The sequence below is a fragment of the Anser brachyrhynchus genome (genome assembly GCF_964034855.1).
Source record: "Anser brachyrhynchus genome assembly, chromosome: 5".
Taxonomy (NCBI): Eukaryota; Metazoa; Chordata; class Aves; order Anseriformes; family Anatidae; genus Anser; species Anser brachyrhynchus.
Genome location: NC_137699.1, coordinates 58,758,692 through 58,778,916, shown reverse-complemented (window position 1 = coordinate 58,778,916; position 20,225 = coordinate 58,758,692). Strand labels below are relative to the sequence as shown.

The 20,225-nt window shown below is 42.0% G+C and overlaps 1 protein-coding gene across 5 annotated transcripts in view; it reads left to right on the top strand.

Annotated features, from left to right (window-relative positions):
* SYNE2 (spectrin repeat containing nuclear envelope protein 2) overlaps positions 1–20,225 on the top strand; it is a 187,598-nt gene that overhangs the window by 166,003 nt on the left and 1,370 nt on the right. For 4 of the 5 annotated variants that reach the window (XM_080593985.1, XM_080593982.1, XM_080593986.1 and 1 more), the window contains 16 exons: positions 2,507–2,669; positions 6,234–6,421; positions 6,575–6,725; positions 7,224–7,406; positions 8,030–8,167; positions 9,061–9,255; positions 10,115–10,397; positions 10,760–10,828; positions 11,630–11,766; positions 12,751–12,880; positions 14,005–14,216; positions 16,966–17,166; positions 17,550–17,678; positions 18,309–18,500; positions 19,184–19,273; positions 19,484–19,530. In XM_080593985.1, the coding sequence (XP_080450111.1) occupies positions 2,507–2,669; positions 6,234–6,421; positions 6,575–6,725; positions 7,224–7,406; positions 8,030–8,167; positions 9,061–9,255; positions 10,115–10,397; positions 10,760–10,828; positions 11,630–11,766; positions 12,751–12,880; positions 14,005–14,216; positions 16,966–17,166; positions 17,550–17,678; positions 18,309–18,500; positions 19,184–19,273; positions 19,484–19,530 (2,508 nt within the window). The remainder of the gene's footprint in view (positions 1–2,506; positions 2,670–6,233; positions 6,422–6,574; positions 6,726–7,223; positions 7,407–8,029; positions 8,168–9,060; positions 9,256–10,114; positions 10,398–10,759; positions 10,829–11,629; positions 11,767–12,750; positions 12,881–14,004; positions 14,217–16,965; positions 17,167–17,549; positions 17,679–18,308; positions 18,501–19,183; positions 19,274–19,483; positions 19,531–20,225) is intronic. The other variant, XM_080593984.1, reaches the window with a different exon arrangement.

Genomic DNA, 20,225 nt, shown 5'->3' with positions numbered 1-20,225 from the left:
ACAGAGCTCTGAAAAGATCTTGTTAACGAAAGCATGACCAGCTAAATGCTTTTGTCATCCACTGGCTTCCTCTCTGTCAGCCGCAGCAGTGGAAAACACCATCAGAGTAAAAGGCAGAGACAGCTGCTTTGCACTTTGCACCAGTATTGGTGGCTTTGTGGGTGGACCACAGTCTTGGGGCAGATCCTTCAGGCAGGCTTGTAGGGTTATATCAACCAGACAAGACTAATTTTACGTTTTGGAAAGTGCAGAGCTGCTAAATACTTGCCCAGAAAACTACCATAGTATCGCTCTCTTACCCGCCTTGTAAAACTACCTGAAGGTACTGCCTGGCCCTCTTGGAACAAGAGGTAGGGGAAACTGCTTCCCAGGCTGCTAATCCATGAGACCTCAGATTTCCTGGCCTTACTCTGTATCTTTGCAATAATCAGTAGGACTGAACAAATCCAGCAGGATCATTCCCACCTCCCCTTCATAAGCATTTTCTGTAAATAAAGTGTCTAGCTGGCATACATGTCCTCTTTGATTACCTTGAGATTGCTAATAAGATCAGTTGTTGCTCAGAGTGGTATATTCTTTGTAGGTTATCTGTCCTAAATATCTCTTGTTATTGTATCATGCTACAAGTAGCTGCAAAACCCACTCAGTTGCAGGCAGTTTGGGCCCCTCTCCTCTAAAACTTGCTAGGACTTGCTAGGACAGCCCAGCATGCCAGCAGGACAGTGGGCCAGGAAACTCCTCCTTTTACTTGCAAGGAGGGGCAGCTCCTTTGTGTGAAGCCAGCGTCCAGGTACCCTGTCAGGGCGCTTCTCCCTCAATGTGATCTGTCCCTGCATGTGTCCTCCCCCCCCATTCCTAGCTTGCACAATGCTGCTGTAGCCAAGGAAGTCAGGGTTCATCTCGGGCCTCCCAACAGTCCCCTGCATTTGGGACGTGTAGCGATTCCCTTGTGCAAGCTGCCCTTCCAGTCCTAGCTGCTGGTTTTGTTTAGCTGGTGACAGTTCCCTGCCACATTTGACAAATTGGTCATAGTAGCTAACGAATGGAGAACGCTCTGGCCTTCTCACAATTCACATTTAACTTTTTGCACTGCACTTGGTTTAGACAATGAGGCTCATTTGAGCAGTTTTTAAACCAGACAGTCACTTAAGGTTTCATTCAGAAATTTGCATTCCAAAAATCCCATGCAAGGTCCAAAAACTCCATCCCAGGTCATGGGGACAGAGGGAGACAGCAAAGGGATGGATGCAAGAGGCTGGGAAGGATGGCATAGGGAAATGATGCTGGCTAAGAGGTGGGTTCTCCCTAGGGCAGGGTGGAATTTTTTCGCCTGATTTCAGTGTCTGAAGTGTTGATGTTTACAGTACTGCATTACAGACCGCTATAGTTCGTGGAGAGAAATGAATGCTTTTCGGTACAGTTGCTCCCATCTTGTAATCTCAATGTTTAAAACAGGTCTGATGAAAATCATGATCTAGATGTATTTATTTCTCCTGCATTAACTACCTAGATTACAAGCTCTGGTATCAATCTGAAGTCAGCCCCAGTGTTGGGCTTTTTAGTAGTTTTGGGGGGTGGAATGAGAATAAGTGAGAATTTCAAGGAGAGATTTAAGAGCAGTGTGGTGGTTTAACAGCTATTCCTCCAACACATGAGAACAAATTTGCCAAAATGTACAAACATGCTACTTGGATAGTATGAGGGACTGATAAAGGACTGACGTGGGAATATACTGTAAAGGCTGTGAATATAGAAAAGTTTGTGTTTCAAGAGCTGTGCTACAAGAGCTGTAAAAAAAAAAAGGAATGGTCTGTACAGTTCATTTGCTTGTCTGCTGTTATGCCTCTCTCTAGCTGTTGGATATTCCCCCTTTTCAGCATTGTTTTTTTTATTTTCACCAACCAGGAGAATCTGGCACTTCTTCACACATTTCAGATCATTGTTCAGAAGATCTTTTAATGTCATTGCAGCACTGCAAGGCCTGAAACTGCTATTGCTCAGGCCTTCTCCTCTTCTGTCAGCATCCGTTTCCCAAAATGTTTGACCTGCTGTGTGGGCACAGTCATGTCTCCACTGGCGGAGCGGTACCTTCCTGGTAGCCCTGGTGGTTGTTGAAGAAAACCTTGAACATCATTCACAGCAGGCAAATCAGGTCATAGATAACCGTTTTAGTTTAACTGAGAAATGTTACAGTGCAGACATCCACTTAGAAAAAAGTCCGGGAACTGACTGAAGAGCTCACCAGCAGATGAATGAAGCTACAAAAATTCACGCTGCTCATTTAGTTTCATTAAGTAATTCACACAAGACCTTCCTGCAGCTGTAGAGCAGAGGCTTGCTGAGCCAGCTTAGGTAGCTTTTGACTAAAATATGGCTCTGATTTACAGACAACAGGTTGGTGTGACAGTAAGTCCTTTATAAAGCCACGCCTGTCGTCACCTTCTGCTAACCTCATTTCCAGTGACTACAGATCTTTGTAACAAAATGTTCTTCCTGGTTTGCTTAGGGTGAAGAAACTGAAGGAAACATTTGCTTTTATACAACTTTTGGACAAAAACATGAGTAACCTTCGCACCTGGTTGGCCCGGATTGAGTCAGAGCTTTCTAAACCTGTTGTTTATGACATCTGTGATGACCAAGAAATACAGAAGAGACTGGCGGAACAGCAGGTGGGAAATAGGAGCAGCCATAGTGAATGAGCTAAAAAGTTGCTGATTACAATTGGTCCTAGTTTAAAATCACCTGTTTGTTTTCTTTAGCCAGGCCTTCTAACTTTCACTGCATGTTCCTGCCAAGATGCGTTACATGGAAAACTTTTATTTGCTTGTTGCTATTTCAGTATTGTAAATGTTGATTTGCCCCCCTTCTCCCCTCCACCCCTAAATACCCACAAGGTACAGGCAACAGGTTTTTTTATATTTCAGAGTTTTTGCCCACCTATGTACAACAGACTTCATAAAGGCTAGGTAGGGCACAGTGGACAAAATCCAGGAAGACAGATGACCTAGGCTCAGCATTGCAAGGTCGGAACACTGGGTCCCCTGCGAACTGGCTGTGTCAGATGTGAGTGCTGTAATTTCAGGTGTTGCCCTCACTAGCTCACTCTTCCCCTCCTTGCAAACAGCAGAGCAAGCTTGGCAGAGAAGGATGTTTGAGCTTTGAAGGATGGACTTGTGCAAACACACCTTTGACTGAGTCCTGATCCAGTAGGCAGGCTCTGAAGATCCCCTCAGGGTAGTGTGAGATGGTGCATAAATCCTGCTGGGCATTGGTCGAGTGCACGTAGGCATTTACCCAAGACAGTGGCTTAGCAGGGGAATCCTGAGAATCTGTGTTAAACTGCCGAAGATGGTAAGGATTGGGCATAACTGATCGTGCTAGCTATTCCAGCCAAATGGAAGTGTGGGATGAATTGGATAGTCCTAGAATAAAACTTCTCTTTGCAGCAGCCAGGGAAGGAAAAGGAGCTTTTCCTAAGTGCAGACTCGCAGGTGGAGTGGCATAACCTGTGTCACCTTTTCCTCTGTGCCCAGGTTCAAAGTGCCTCCTTGGGAAGGCCGAGAATCACCGAGGCTGTCTTTTGGCCGTTGTGTAAAACAAGAATATTTACCCTAAAACTGAGGATCAAAAGTAAAGCTGTTATTTGTGGAAACTCTATGGCATCTGCCTTTAAAGATTCCACACATATAGGTGTTCTCCCTATCCTTCCCATCGTTTGTCTCTCTGGCTGTTGCTTTCTTATCCAAGAAAAGATCCTTTAATGACCCAGACCTGAGGGCTGTGTTCTCTGCTGGCTGGTATGGCTCCCCATCTGCTCATGTCCCAGATGTAGTGGGAAGGTCCACCACCTCTGTGACAAGAGTGGGGATAGCTCCCACCAGCTGCGCTCCAGGAGCTGGTCATACATCAGAAGCTTTGGTCTAGTGCCTCTGATGGTTCCATCTGCATTGCGAATGGTCACACAAACAACATGGAGATATTTTCTCCCCATCCAAACCTTTTGCATTTCTCAAAGGCTGTAATGAATTGCCAGGCAGAGAATGTGGGGCACAAAGAACTTGTGTCCAAACTCATTTATTTTTATGAGCGTTCAAGCTTCAGCTCACTGCAAGAGCCATCTTTTGCTGCTCAGAGCTACTTACTGCTTTGTTGTTTGAATTCTGTTTCAAATGCAGACCTGTGGGCACCTCGAGACTCCTTCTACTGTAACCTTTTAGCAGGCTGAGTATGAGAAGTCTGTACTGACCAAAAGACCACAGGGAAAAAAAAAAAAGCTTCTTTCGCTCCACGGTAGAGAAACCTTTATCTAAACACAACAAATAAAAAGATCTTTCCTGGTTTTATCCGAACAATTATTCCAGCAAGCGCATAGTGATGGTGAGAAATATGCCCTACAGGTGTCTTTCATTTGACATCCATGACTGGAAAAACTTTGCCTGCTCAGTCTTGAATAATGACATTTAAAAGCATAGTGCATCTACAGAGATGCTTTATGGCATGTTTGTTCAGTTGAAGGATGAAGATTGAAACGTGAATAATATTCATTTGAAGATTTCAAAGTCATTTCAGCACTACAGAATTCTAGCAGCATGTAGTCTCTTTAAGCTTGCTGGGTAATGCTGTGCAGAGTTGAAGGAAAAGTACCTTTCTGGGCTCAGTATATGTTCTTGGCCCCATTATTTAGTTTGTTGTATTTGTCTCACCATAATGCAGTCAGGTCATTTGGAATAACAGCTGGGAAAACAGCAAGAATTCTGCCTAGGCTTATTGCATATGAACCCAGGCATAACTGAAAGTAATGAAACAGTGTCAGCAACTTACTATAGCGTAAGTAAGACGGTTTTATAACCTGTGTTCCAAATTCTCATTTTCGCCAATACAGCTGTAAATCGAGAATAATTTGATGAATTCAGGAGAGTCTCTCCAGGTAGGGTCTCTCTAACAGCGGTAGGGTAGAGCCCGCTTTGAGAAGCAGAGATCATGGTAAGAACACACACCTGCCTCTTGCTCAGAAAACATCTGTGGATCCTTAATAAGCTATTAAAATGGTGCTGGGTCTGCTTCTGGCAGTCTCCCACCTATGCAAAGATTTTGGCTTCTACTTTCTTTAAAGCTGTGTTATCACAAATCCGGCAAGTCAAATTTTTACCATTTATGGCTAAGCCCTTCTTTCAGGTACTCATATAACACCATTGAAGACTGCCACGGGGTGATACTCAACTCTTTGCACCTTGTTGATTTCCGGGAAGACCTTTCTTCAACTCATCTTGGATTTCCTACAAGCCATGTCTGGATTTTTTCATCTGTCTTTTTTTGTTTATTTTAAGGCTAGGGCAAAACCATTTGTGCTTCATCTGTTCACTGAAATCAATAATACTCTTTAAATGGGAGTTCTTTTTGCTGTTGTCAGTAAAATACTCATTAGTGTTTGGTGTTGTTGCTGTGTTATTCTGGTTACAGTATCTGTACCCTTCATTGGGGGAGCCAGGAGTGGGTTGAAAAAATGGAAATGTAGTGGGCATTGTCATTTCATTAATAGTCACAGTTGGTAGCATTGTACAGAGCTGCTTTTTCAACAAGAAATATCTAGGTAGCATTGACTTCAAGAACAGTTACAGGTACAGAAGGAGCTGCCAGAATATGATGGACCTGCAAGCTCTGTAGAAGGAACGTGTAGATAAGGCAAAGGGTCTTTGCCAGACCCTTTAAAACAGGCTGTCAAAACAGGAGCTCTGAAAGGGAGGGATAAGAAAAACAGTAAAACATGGGCTGCCCTTTTGTTGTGCTTCTGCAGTTTGTGATACCAGTCGGTGATCATGCAATCAGCAAAGTACAGGAACTGTACCATGAGCTCTCTGTCAAGTCTTGTAGAGTAGTAAGCTGACAGGAGATACTGTCACTTGGTACAGTCAAAATTAGTAAGTATGCCTTTACAGTGTGTGTAAGGTTTGGATTTTGAATGCACATTAAAATTGTCCAGACTGTTAATGAAAAGATTGAGCTTTCATTGAGAAACCAATCTGGACAACCCCTTTTTGCATGGCAGTTCTGTCCTAACCTGTCAGTCTGTCATCTGCACAACTCATCCTGCAAGTCTGTTTTCTAAAGCTAAGTAACCTTTTGCTGACTCACAAATCGCTCTTTCTCCATCTTCTGCAGTATTTTGAAAGGGTATGTCTGAAGTCTAGCCAAGCACATTGCCTTCCACTAAAACTCTTCTTTTGTCAATGCAGGACCTTCAACGAGACATAGAGCAACACACAGCAGGGGTGGAGTCCGTATTTAATATTTGTGAAGTTCTGCTGCACGATTCAGATGCATGTGCTAATGAGACAGAGTGTGACTCCATCCAGCAGACTAGCAGGAGTTTGGACAGACGGTGGAGAAACATTTGTGCCATGTCTATGGAAAGGCGAATGAAGTAAGTCTCTTTATCCAACAGCTCCTAAAGAAATCTGTGGAAGCGTTTTGAAGAAATGCTTTTGGTTTTGCCACAAACCAATTTTTGAGAGAGGAAAAAAAAAAAATGATAAGCTTATGATAAAACTCTTCTATATTTGCATCTCCCTGCCAGAATTGAGGAGACCTGGCGCCTATGGCAGAGGTTTTTGGATGACTATTCTCGCTTTGAAGATTGGCTAAAATCAGCTGAAAGGACAGCAGCTAGCCCCAATTCCTCAGAGGTTTTGTATACACATGCAAAGGAGGAGCTGAAGAAGTTTGAGGTGAATTTTTTAACTTCATCTTTTTATGCTTAGCAGCAGGCTGGATATTCAGACTGCTGAATACTTATTGTCTGTGTGAAACGCCTGGATCACTGAAAAACGTGTTCTGCAGTTCAAAGTTATGGTATAGCAACCATAAATAATATAGCCATATATGGCTGCCAGGTATCTTGCAGGTTTATTTTTCTCCATTTTTTTTAATGTGGAGAATACAATACTCTGAACTGACGTAATTCTGCTTAAGTTAAAGATTTGCTTGCTATAGGCAAGAGACCTTTGTGGATTGATTTTTATTTTGATTTTTTTTCTTCCTAAAATCTGAGCAAATGATTTAAAATATGGATCCTTCTCTGGATTTAATTTTGTAGCTGAAAGGTTTGTTTTTGGTTTTGTTTTTCTTTAAGGGGAGAGGGCATCATCCTTCCTCTTGATGGATTGTATCACACTGATCCTTTCTCTTACCAGCAAAGGAACTGAGTTTCTCGATTTGCCTTGCAGGCATTCCAACGGCAAGTTCACGAACGACTCACTCAGTTGGAGCTGATCAATAAGCAGTACAGGCGCCTTGCCCGCGAGAACCGCACTGACTCAGCCAGCAAGTTGAAGCAGATGGTACATGAAGGCAACCAGCGCTGGGATAATCTCCAGAAAAGAGTCGCTGCCATTCTGAGGAGACTGAAGGTAATTGCACAGTGGAGTGAGAGACTAAGGAGCACTCACAGGTTCCTCTAGGAGTTACCAAGGGCAAAACACACACTTGGGAGCAACTGTCTTGCGTTGGTTTGTGTCTTGAATTACTAGTTGTGGTTTAACCCCAGCAGGGAGCTAAATACTACACAGCTGCTTGCTCACTCTCCCCAGGTGGAATCAGGAAGAGAATCAGAAAGGTAAAAGTGTGAGAACTCATGGGTTGAGATAAAGACAGCTCACTAGGTAAAGCAAAAACCACGTGTTCAAGCAAAACAAAACAAAGAATTCATTCACTACTTCCCATCAGCAGAGATTGTGTTAGCAGAGAGTGTATTTTTGTTACGCAGCATGGAAGCAAGATTTTTTTTCTTATAAGAAGGACTTGCACTGCTGAAGTTTTATTCCCACCCCAGTTAGAATAGTTCACTAGTGTAGGACACTTTGAACCAGCATCCCTAGGGGACATTTTCTACACCTGACGTGCTGTCATTTGTGTCCTGAACGCCATTGAGGTGAACAGCAGCTTTGAAACAAAACTTTTTGCAGGAGGCTCCTGTGATATCTTTTTCAGTAGATAAATTTTTATAAACAGTGGCTCCCTTCTTCCTTTTCAGCACTTCACCAATCGGAGAGATGAGTTTGAGGCGACAAGGGAGAACATCCTTGTTTGGCTCACAGAAATGGACCTCCAGCTGACAAATGTGGAGCACTTCTCAAAAAGTAACTTTGATGACAAAATGCGCCAGCTAAATGTATGTATTCTTTTAAATCAGTCGTTTAATAAAACCAAACTGATCCTATCAGGCTGTTCTGTCTTGACAGAATCATCTACTTTTCTGGAACTTAACAACAGCCAACAGATCTTTGTAGGGCTGTATTTGTTATAAGACATCAGTAATTTATTAAGTCCCACTCTGAATCAATTTTAAACTGCACAGTATTCAGATTCAGTGTTCAAGCTCAGATCTATCCTGCCATTTTCTTCAAACACTGTAGTGTCAGTGACAGTGATATTTGGTCTGGAAAGGAGCGCATGTATGTTAATAGTAAAAGCTACATTCCTCAATTCAGGCATTCTTTTCTAGGGAGAATTATTCTGAATTGGCTTTAAGGTAGAATCTCTCCCCTGAGTGCATTGAAAGTCCCAGTTACAGCCAAATAGAAATAAGACAGCATGCATGTGAAGTGATTCTAAAGAACATCCTGGTTCTTTGCAACCTGCTCATGTGCTGCTTTCCCCTTTTCCCCTGTGCTATGAATTGTTTTGGGATGTAGGTTTGCTGTTATGTAGGCTGGAGGCCCAACCAGCCAAACTTCTCTCCTACAGAGAAAAAAATCGCATGTACCCAGTATTAAAATAAACTCTGATTATCTGAACTGTCATGTCCTGAACCCCTGCAGGCTCAGGACACTGCAGTCATATTGATGTACGCATGCGTGGAAAATACCACTTCATTTGGAACTGTAATCCTGATAATAAAGCAACCTACTGCACCTCTTGAGGAAAAAGATATTTGCCAAATGAAATTAGGCAGCAGTGTCACTTGCTGCTTTTGCTTTTACTGCTGTAAGAAATGAAGGACAAACCTTAGGCTAGGAAGGGGATTTGAAGAAGTGATCTTATTTTCTTGTATGTCCCAAATAGGGTTTTCAGCAGGAAATAACACTACACACCAATAAGATTGATCAGCTAATCGTTTTTGGGGAGCAGTTGATTCAGAAGAGTGAGCCTTTGGATGCTACCCTGATTGAAGATGAATTAGAAGAACTTCATAGATACTGTCAGGAAGTGTTTGGGCGAGTTGCCCGGTTCCATCAAAGACTGACTTCAAGGCATCCCGTAAGAAGCAACAGTTATTTTGGTGCTTTGACAAGACTGTGGTGTTTGAAGTGCAATGCTTAGTGCTTACCCTAGCAGCCTGACTGAGTAGATTGAGCTCAGAGGGGTCAGGAACTCCCTCAGTAGGTGTACCAGCTTTGCTAAATTTTTGTCATCAGTCATGGCTCCACACGTCTCTCCTGTTGGGTCTCTATCTGCAGAATCTGGATGATAGCACAGAAGTAATTCACAGGGTTAATACTGAGATAGTAGTGGTTTGAGGGCTTCAAAAGCTTTCTTGTGTCTTTTATATCACTTTGTTTTCTTTAATTTCAATAACGTGCTTAGAATTTCTCTTTATGGATTTGTTTGTGAGGCTCCATCTGTCCACTTTCTTGTGGCAACCCTAGATGGGGAACAGCACGCTCTTTACTTTTCACTGGGAACATTTAACTGATTCTCATTTTACTTTGGCTCTGAAAAAAAGAACATTTATTAAAAAGCCAAGTGGAAGAAGTAACATAAACATCTAAGTGTAGCTGTTCACCCTGAATAAAAACAATCACTTCGTTGCTGACCTGTGTAGTCCATTTGGAACGGGATACCCCTCTGTGTAAACTGCAGAGAGATGTTATGGTAGTGGTTGAGTGTCTTGAAAGAAAAGAGTTAGCTGCGGATGTGAGGACTGTTTTGGCAAAAAAGAAGGATGAAGAAATGCTTCTCCTTAATTTTAGATATGTGGCTTGGATTACTGCAGCAGACCACAAAACTTCCCAGTAGTACTGTGTGACTTAATCGTTAGCTCATTTAGCAGTGTAGATCTTAATTATGAGTGTATGTTAATTCTTACTAACATGCCATAATTGTTATTTATTTTTAGGGTTTGGATGATGAAAAAGAGACCTCTGAAAATGAGACGGACCCAGAAGACTCCCGAGAAATCCAGAATGATCTCTGGCATAAGAAGGCCATCAGTGATGGGCCGTCTTCCCCACAGTCCCTTTGCCACCTTATGCCACCCACTCAAGGTCACGAAAGATCAGGCTGTGAGACCCCTGTCAGTGTTGATTCCATCCCACTCGAGTGGGATCACACAGGTGACGTGGGGGGCTCTTCCTCTCACGAGGACGAAGAAGAAGCAACATACTACAGTGCTTTGTCAGGTGAGAACCAATTGCTAGCTGTTTGTTTGGAGATGGACAGTTGCACGATGTCCCTGTGTGGGAAGGGAGGGGGACTGAGGTCTTGCTTCGACGTTGTTGGTTGGTTTTCAAGTACTGCTAATAGATGTGAGCAGTCTCATCTCTTAAGTGTCCTGATGAAGGGAATGGTATTGTCTAAACGTAGCTTGTATTTGCAGAACACAAGGTTTTTAGCAACCTTACTTTTAAAAAAAAGACTGATGAAAACAGTGCCAACAACTTTTTATTTTGTTCTTTGTCTTTGCTGTCCCTTATTGTTTCAGTTGTTTTTAATATCTGGAAAATATTGCATAGTGAGGAAAATGACATTATTCTTTTTTCAGATGTAGAAATCACTGAAAATCCTGAGGCATATCTTAAAATGACCACAAAAACTTTGAAAGCATCTTCTGGTAGGCACCTGCTAATGCATGTGTCTGAACATGGCAATCTCCCTGTGCTGCACGCTATATTCCTCAACCTCTCTCATATGTAATGTCTGACTTCCTGCCTTGTGTGGACACCATGTCTCATCCTGCCATGGTGTTCTTACGCTGCAGTATTCACATTTACATTACAAAGCAGTCAAGAACATGCCATTTAGATTTTGCCTGGTAAATGCCGAGGTAGTTAACGTGCATTTCATTGTATTGATCCAAAGTCTTTTGGTACTTTCTTGGTGGTTTGCTCTGGGTAGTATCACTTTTTTGGTCGTTTCTAATTTTAATTATGTAATTACTGGGAGAAATAGTTCCAACTCTGCAAGTATTTTTTTTTTTGTATTTTGCATCGTGCATGACAGAACCATGTGTGTCCTGTCTGTTAAATCTAGAACAAATGTTCTCCAAATCAGGACATGTCTAGACGTGTCCCTGCTGAAATGTGTTGCAGATATGTGATAGTATTGTTGGGATGCAAGCTTTCCAAAACCACAGTGCAGCCTTTTGTTTTTTAACTCATCCGTGTATTCAAGCATTTTCCAGAAGAAAACAGAATGTCTCATAACTGCATGGCTGTCATCTCATTACCTTTGAAACACTGTTGATGTTTTGCAAATGTGCATGCTTTGCAAGGAAAGCTGCAAAACTGTTGTTTTTATGCCATAACGATGCCATTTTATTTAGAGCGCTTTCTAACTTAATACAAAGCAACAGCTTCCTTGTGGAGGTGGGATTTTGCACTTATGTCATATGCTTTGGTTTTATTTGTTTCAGGAAAGTCTGTTTCAGAAGCTCATCCCTGGCATTCACCAGATAGCCCTGTCTGCAGGAAACACCGATACAGCCAGGCAGAGATGGTTGGCAATGTGCTGTCTGGTCCAGAGACAAGTACCCCCTATAAGCCAGGCTATGTGAGTTGGAGGCTTTGCGGGCACTGAACCTATACTATGCTGTTTGTACAGCTACGCAGGAAGCTGTGTAGCTCCATCTTCTCTCCAGCATCAAGGAAAAGATTGGTTGGGAGAGGGGGAGGTTGTTCACTGTATGCAAACTTGGCTATTACTTCTGGTGGCTCGGGAAACCAGTGAGAGTATCTGTTCACTCACTAGAAAAGCTTCTCTAAAGCAATTTAGAGCAGTATGTTAAGCTTTTGATCAGAGACAGTGTCAGGAGGAAAATACGTCCTCTGTTGTCATGGGATGATTCTAGGAGAGTTTAACTCCACAAGGAGGGGTTGTGAATACCCTCCCTTGATATTTACTTATATATCTCCCTTTGCTAAGCAAACTGATCTGGAGTGTCCTTTTCTAGCATGCAGCTCACCATTTAATCTGTTTCTGGGCATTCAAAAAAAGGCCCAGTGGCAGTAGCACTGAAAAAAGTGCTTGTTGTCTGTTGATTGTTCAGCTGTGGTGGCTGGTTCCCAGCAGTCCCAGCTGTGGCCTTCACCAGCAACTTACAGGCTCTGGATTTGGACCTGTTGTCAGCACTCTCCCAGGCACACGGTGGTACTGGTATCTGGCTGCTTTTGTCACCACTAATACAGTCTTGGAGCCTTAGAGTCAATATTGCCAAAACCCAGAATCCCACAAAGAGCTTCAGCAAATGTAGTTTGTCCAGTACACATAATGTACTGTCATGTAATGTCCAGTAGACATTACAAGACTGCTCCACCAGGTCCAGTTTTGTGATAATTAGCATCACTATGGTGTGTGTTTGTTTGTTTGCTGAGAAGGCACGGAGAGCCAGCATAAACTGTTAGCAAAGAAGCAGAAGCCCAGTGCGATATCTGACATGCAGGAGCTCAGCTCAGACACCCCACTTTAACATAAATGAAGCTTGACCTTTAATGGCTTGTTAATGTGCAGGGCTCACGCACCAAAATGTCATTCCAGGTGAAGCAGCTCAGCTCTGCAAGCAGCACCAGTGTCAACAAGGAGAACATTGCGTCCGCTAACATGAGTGATGAAGAGCCCCAGGATGACCAAGAGCTTGTGAATATAGAAGCTGCAGAGAAGCAGTCAGGTACAGAGCATTCAGGCACTAGGAGCTGCCTTTTCACTTGGCATTGTCCAACACAAGTTTTCTGTTCAAAGCTTTTACTTTTTCTGCCAGAATCTGGATTTTTTTATTACTCATAATATATCCCTTTGCTGATTGGAATGAATGGAAACACTTTTGTGTGGATACCGAATGCTTCCCAAATTTCAAACCAAGGAAGTGTGTTTCTTTGTCTAAACCAAGATTGCCATACTTCATTCTCTTAGTTGTTGGTACTCTGTATAACAAAATGCTACAGCTCCCGTTTACAAAATAGTTTTTTGTCAAAGTTAGTTGTGTACTCAGTTCTTTACTGTCTTCACTGTGGTCCTGTCTTCAGAGTAGGCCAACAAGCTGGTTCTCTTAACCTTTTAAGACCTCAATCCTGGTTTCAGGCGCTTGAGGTTGTAAGAAGATCACATCTATACTGCAATCATAAAAGCGAATCAGTGTTAAAAAGAATGCAGCTATACACACCAGCTTACCTAACTTACGCCTCTAATATCACAGGGTTGATTTCTGTACATGGTGTGAATAGGTAAACCTAAAAAAGCAAAGTCTTAATAAAGATGGAGAGTAAATCTTTGTTCAATCAGAGTATCATAATGTGTCATAATGACAGGACAACGAGGAATGGTTTTAAACTAAAAGAGGGGAGATTAGATTTAGAGATTAGGAGGAAATTCTTAACTCAGAGGGTGGTGAGGAACAGTTTGCACAGAGAGGCTGTGGATGCCCAAACCCCGGAGGTGTTCAAGGCCAGGTTAGATGAGGCCCTGAGCAACCTGATTTAGTGGGTGGCATCCCTGTCTATGGCAGGGGGGTTGGAAACAGGTGATCTTTGAGGTCCCTTCCAACCTGAGCTATTCTGTGATTCTATGATTAACATGCTTAAAATCCTGTGTAGTATTACTGTGGATAACTTGACCAGTAACGTGAAAGTGTAGACTCCATAATCTCAAGTAAAAAAGATGTTAAGTATTACATGGTAGCAATTATTTGGCCTTAAGTAGGTTGGAGAGTAATTTACTTGTGAAACTCCTTGCATCTGTTTTATGGACTGTTCACCTTACTGAAGACATAAAGATTTCTTGTTCTGTCACTTGTAGGCATTATTGATAGGTGGGAGCTCATTCAAGCTCAAGACCTCAGAAATAAACTCAGGATGAAACAGAACTTGCAGCAGTGGCAGCAGCTGAACTCTGATCTCAGCGACGTCTCTGCTTGGCTTGATAAAACTGAGGAAGAGCTGGAGGAGCTGCAAAAAGCGAAACCTCCAACCAGCATGCATGCGATGGAACAAAGGGTCAAGAAATTGAAAGTAAGTTTTAGCACATTGAGAAGCAGGATTTCAAAATGCTGATGCTCTTTATTGTTGTCTTTTGTGCTCTTACGGTTGTCAACAGCATGAATTCTAATAACAATGTGTGTATGTCACAGAGGAGCTAAGCTGTTTTCCGCTAAGAGGACTAAAGAGGCTGGTTAAGCGAGGTGCTTCTGTCTTCATCTGTAGAGATTTGCAGTCAGTATGCCTGGGTACAACAGGCAGACAGGCTGAAGTAAAAACCCCTCCCTTTCTGTTTTCTTACCAAGGAACTTCATGCTCTCAAAACAAAAACATTCGACCCCAAACTTGGCTTTTTAGGCCATATATTTTAGAGAATAAACACAGAAAAAGGCTAAAAAAGTGAAAGCTCAGACTCCCGAGATGCCAGGTGTCTGGCCTTGTCTTGGGGGATGTGGTTGGGTATTCTGAGCAATGATACTGGCATTTTTCCCTGTTCTGTGTTATTTCTCTACACAAACCAGAAAAGGATTGCAAATTAGCCAAGTCTACAGACTGCAAAGTCTAGGCTGATTTAGGCTGATTTTTATTTTTAATTGAATTAGTATGTTTTATTTTTGTTTTGTTTTTTGTAGCTCCAAAAGGGTGACTGAGAAAGATCTGCCCTAAAGCTCTGGTTTTTAGCAACATGGTATTTGCAAAAAATCTTAGCTCTAAATAGTGCTTTTGTCATACCCAGAATCAGGTAGTTGAAGGATGCAAAAATTTCAAAACATGCAGTGGTATTTTTCAATTAACAAATGTAGACTTCTCATTGAATAGTATATATTAATTTAAAATGAGAAACAAAATAAATTCATTAGTCAGTCTCTGCTAATCTTCAGCCAAGTAATAAACCAGTTAGAGACACGATAATGTGAACATTCATCAGCATGTGAGGTCATGTTGTGTTGCCTGCTATGACTCGCAGCTTCCGTAAATTAATTAGAACTAAGCAAAGTCTGCAGGTGGAACCAGCAGGTTACCAGGGTACCTTTAAGTGCTACGTTCAGACTCTGGTAGAACCCTGAGAGAACAAGTGCTACAAACACTGGTAGGAGTGCAAAATCCCTGTGTGCTTAGCCTCCTGCCAGCAGCTTCGTGTGAGTTACCCAGATTGCAAGACTACTGATCAACTTGGTGTCATGCTCCGGGTGATGCTCACAAATGAGACATTTTGCTGACCAGGGGAGGGATTTATGAGGCATGTTTAAAGGATCCTTAAGCCTACACAGAAGTCAACAAGGCCTTGAGCAGTCATTAGGCCAAGGAGAATGACTCTGTGCTCCAGTGTGTGACTCCACTAAGAACAACTCTGATCCTATGTGCCAGCCTGGCTTAGGCACCAAGTTCTAGGAAAGATTCAAGGGATGTCTTGTGAGTGGAACGAGGTGCTTTCCCTCAAGCTGGAGCTGGGTGTCTGACCTCTGAGGAGCACAGCTTCACTTCTGCTTTTCTCCTGTGAATTTTCTAAATAGGCATCCAGATGGCTAAAAATCTTCTCTATAGGCAGCTTGGGTCTCTATGGATCTCTAGAAGAGCCAGCATGCTGTATAAGACCAATGAATTTCATGTGATGTCAGAACATCCCAATTGCCCTGGATGATGATAAAGCCAGTCTGGCTGCAGGCCGGCTTACGGGTGGTTAAAAGTCTGTGCTGGACCATTTGTATCGTCTGATATTGAGAGAAATTTCGCTGCTTGGAGGGAGACTGAACTCTTTGTTGGGCAAAATGTAATTTAGACCAGTGGCTTTCAACATGTGGGCTGCAGACCTTGAGAATACATAGATTGAGATTCTTACTCACAAAGGCTACTAAGAAAAGCAATCAGAGCAGTGTTGATTGCAGTACTCATCCTGCAGTTCTTACTTTTCTAGTGCAAGAGCCCACAACTTGAAAAAGACTGAATACCCTTGATTCAATCTGTAAGCGTATTAAGGGTACAAGACATCGTTTGGCATTCATTTAAGAAAATAAAAAATGTGGGCTCTACATTAACATGAGGTGGTTATATGATACAGCTATGACTTGGCAAATTCCACATTATTTCACCCTGCAATTTTAAGGGAGAGAGGGAGCGCAGGCAGGGCTGCCATTCAGAGGGACCGTGACAAATCAGAGAAATGGGTTGAAACTCTGACTAGAGAGAAGACAAAAGAATTTCTCATAACTGGGGTGGCCTGATGTGGGACCAGAGGCTCAGAGGGGAGAGTGAATCTCCATCGTGTGAGATATTCAAAATTTGATTGGTTGAGGCCCTGAGTAGCCTGCTCTCAGTTTGAAGTTGGCCCTGCTTTGAACAGGAGGATGGACTACAAACCTTCAGCATTATTTTAAGATTCTGAGGTGGCTAAGCCTTTAAACATCAAGAAGAAATGTCATGTGATGACATATGGGAATATTTGTCCAAATGTCAGGAAAAGATACAGAAATGCTAAGCTCAGGAATGAATGGCAGAGAAGGATTAAGACACAATGCTTGTAACTGAGGGAGAAGCGCAGGGCCAGCCAGACTTGTTTTCTTCTATGTGAATGGTGGTTTTTTTTGTTTTATTTTTAAAGAAAAAAAAGGCTACCTACTTAAATATGTTCCTCAGCAGTGTCTGAAAAGCCACCAGATTCAAACAGCTTTCCCCAATAACTGTGATTTCTTTTTTTTTTTTTTTTGAGGACATTGTTTTATTTTAAATAACCAATATGTTTTTCCATCATTCATACAAGCTCCTAATCTTCTTTTCCTACCAGGACATGCTTAAAGCATTTGATAACTACAAGGCAGTGGTGCTTTCAGTTAACCTGAGCAGCAAAGAATTCCAGAAAGCGGAGAGCACAGAGTTCAAAGAGCTTCAGAACAGGCTTCGGAAAGTGAACTTGCGCTGGGAGAAAGCAACTCATGCACTGGACAACTGGAGGAAAGGTTTACAACAAGCCCTACTGCATTGCCAGGTGCGTACAATATGCAGCTTATATGGGAAAACCCCTCTTTAGGATGCTTCTGTGGGGTAGATAAGGAGAGAGAGCAAAGGGGTAATTCCTGTCCGTTGGTAGAATGGTTACTCAGAATCCAAAGCAAGTATATTCTTTTCATTATAACCTTGACTTTGTTGGTTTTAAAGGGTTTGGTAAAAATATCTCTGAACTGGATAATACCTTTTTATTATATAGATGCAATAGTTTAACAAGATTGCTAAAGCCTCACTAATCATGAATGCATTGTCAGCTCTTTCTAATAATGTGGGGCTGTTCGTTTCTTTTGTAGGCAAAGCCAGGTGAAAGCACTGCTAAAATGGTTTTTTATCTTATGTACAAACCTTCCCTTATTTCTCTAGGAATTCCATGATCAGAGCCAAAAACTAATCCTGTGGTTAGCTAGTGCTGACAGCCGAAGGAATGAAGCACAAATCACAGATCCAAATGCTGATCCCCATACAATACTGGAATGCCAAAAGGAGCTAATGGTAAGTGTGGACGTAACTACCACACCTCAGTTCTTCCAATGAATTAATAGCTCTCACCACACAATGAAGAGCAGTTTGTTTATTTCTTGGGGTGTTGATAGCCTTTCCTTGAACCTGCTATATCAATCAGTCAGGCATGGGATCAGTTTCTGAACGGACTAAGAGACTGAGGCATTTTTCCATAATCATGCATCAGATATAAGTTCATGCTCCCCAGGGAAGTGGTCACAGCAGCAAAAAATTGAAGAAGTGTTTGGACAATGCTCTCAGGCATATGGTTTGATTTTTGGGTGGTCTTGTGTGGAGCCAGGAGTTAGACTTGATGATCCTTGTGGGTCCCTTCCAACTCAGGATATTCTATGATTCAATAAGTTCCTGATGGACAGTCCTTATGCTGAAATACGACTGCCCACATCCAACTGTTTCTAAATGTTAGTTCAAGTAGGTGCAACCAGTCTCTTAAAGAGCGAAGTTCATTTCATATGTAGCTGTAACAGCCATTTCTATTGTGGACTAATAGGCAGGTTGAGTTGTTCTTTAAAGCCTTCCAAAGCTTATCTGTTTATAAGTATATCCTCAAAGTTGAAAGTAGCCGTTCATTGCACTGGTTTTTTTTTGTTTGTTTGTAAGCAACTGGAGAAAGAGCTACTGGAACAACAGCCTAAAGTAAACTCTCTTCAAGAACTCTGTGCTTACCTGCTGCTTAAATCAGATGGTGAGGATTACATTGAAGCTGAAGAGAAGGTCCATGTAATTGGAAAGAAACTGAAACAGCTTATTGAGCAAGTTTCACATGACTTAAAGACGATACAAGGAAATCTGGTGAGTCAGAGTTTAAATAATAGTTTGTGGGTCTTACTGAGAAATAATAACAGATTAAGAATAAAAGTATTTATAAAATACTAACGTAAAACTCAGGTACTTCCACCTTCATAAGCTGAAAAAAGATCAGTTAACTCTGGATGTAACAGAAAGCTTTAGTACCACAAGGCTAGTCAGGTATTGAAATAGATTGCCCTGTGACATTGTACGGTATCCATCCTTGATGAGTTCCAAGAAGACAGAAGAAAGTCATGACTGACCTGGCCTGATCTCATAGCTTACCCTGCTCTGAGCAAGAGGTCAGACTAGGTAAACTTCCTAAGGGCCTTTCCAGCCTGAATTATCCTATGATCTATACCAAATATCAAGCCAGGAATGTGTAATGAACACATAGGAGTTCTGTAGTCTGCAGCAATACACTGCTTATCACTGAGATAGCAGATAGAGGTGTTTTCAAGATAATACCTGCACTGTCACAGTTCCTTCTCACTGTGCATAGTAAAATATTTTGTTACACTGGAGCATCTGTTTACTGGAGCACCTGTTTACTGCTAGTTATTCACAGCTAAAGAAGCAATGTGGCTGTGCACCTGTAGAGAGACAGTGGGAGGTGGGTCTTTGCACTTCATCTGTTTAGAGTTTTGAGCATGCATTTTAAAGAGGAAGGTGTGGTTACCTTTTAGGATACCAGAGCATTCCTGCCAGTTCCAGATGACCTGGACTCAGGAGCCTATCATCCAGTCACAGTGAAATCCAGCCCTCCTGTGAAGAAGGCAAGTCTTCTTTTCTAATATTTTGCTATCAGCATATAGTGTATCTTTTTTTAGCCTGAAGGTTCCTCAAGTGTAATCATTTTACCTTTTAAATGCATGTAGCGCATTACAGGATTTACAACGGAACTTTAAAGTCTACAACTGTCTTTTCTGAGAAAGAGAAATTGTAGTTTCTGAATCCTGGATAATAAAAACTATTTCTCTCAACAGATCACAGTAAGGAGAACTGTAGGTGGCAGAAACAACAGCAGCACAAGGTATTATTTTATAATCATCTAATCTTATGAAGTATAGTGAAAACGAGAGAGGGCAGCTGTTCCTCATAAGTTAACACACCGGAGGGGATTTCTTCCAGTGTGCAGTATCTCCTCTATGTACCAGCTATGGGCTGCACTTCGGTGAATTGCTTTCCTTTAACACCCGTGCTCCTAAACCTCTGCATTGATGTGCAGCCTTCACTCAACTTTGCACTTGAGAATTTTTTTTTTGTAAGAAATTTGGGAATATTTGTGTTTTTAAATCTTTGTTTAATCCCACTGGCCCATCTGGACGAAGAAACTTGTATCTTAGAGCCACTTCTTAAAAACAGATGTGAAGGACTAAGCTAAAACGTCACCCCTGGTACATTAGGGTCTGTTCAGAGGACTGTTTGCAATGATGTGCGGGGAGAATAGAGCCAAAACAGTCTGGAATGGTGGTTTTCCATTGTGCATTTCCAAGTAGTTAGAGTGGCTTGTTTGTCTGCTGGGAAAACTTGACTTTGCAACCCCAAAAATAGCTTAAAGCAGTGACTTTTTACCCTATTTTGAAGACATGTTTCTTTTTCAGTCAGAAGGAATGTCAGCTGGCTTCCTACTGAGCAGTCTTGCATGCTTTGAAGTTACAATTGATGTGTTTGTTTCATGCGCAGTCCAGATATGCATTGTAGATATGCAGCCCTGCATCATGGAGG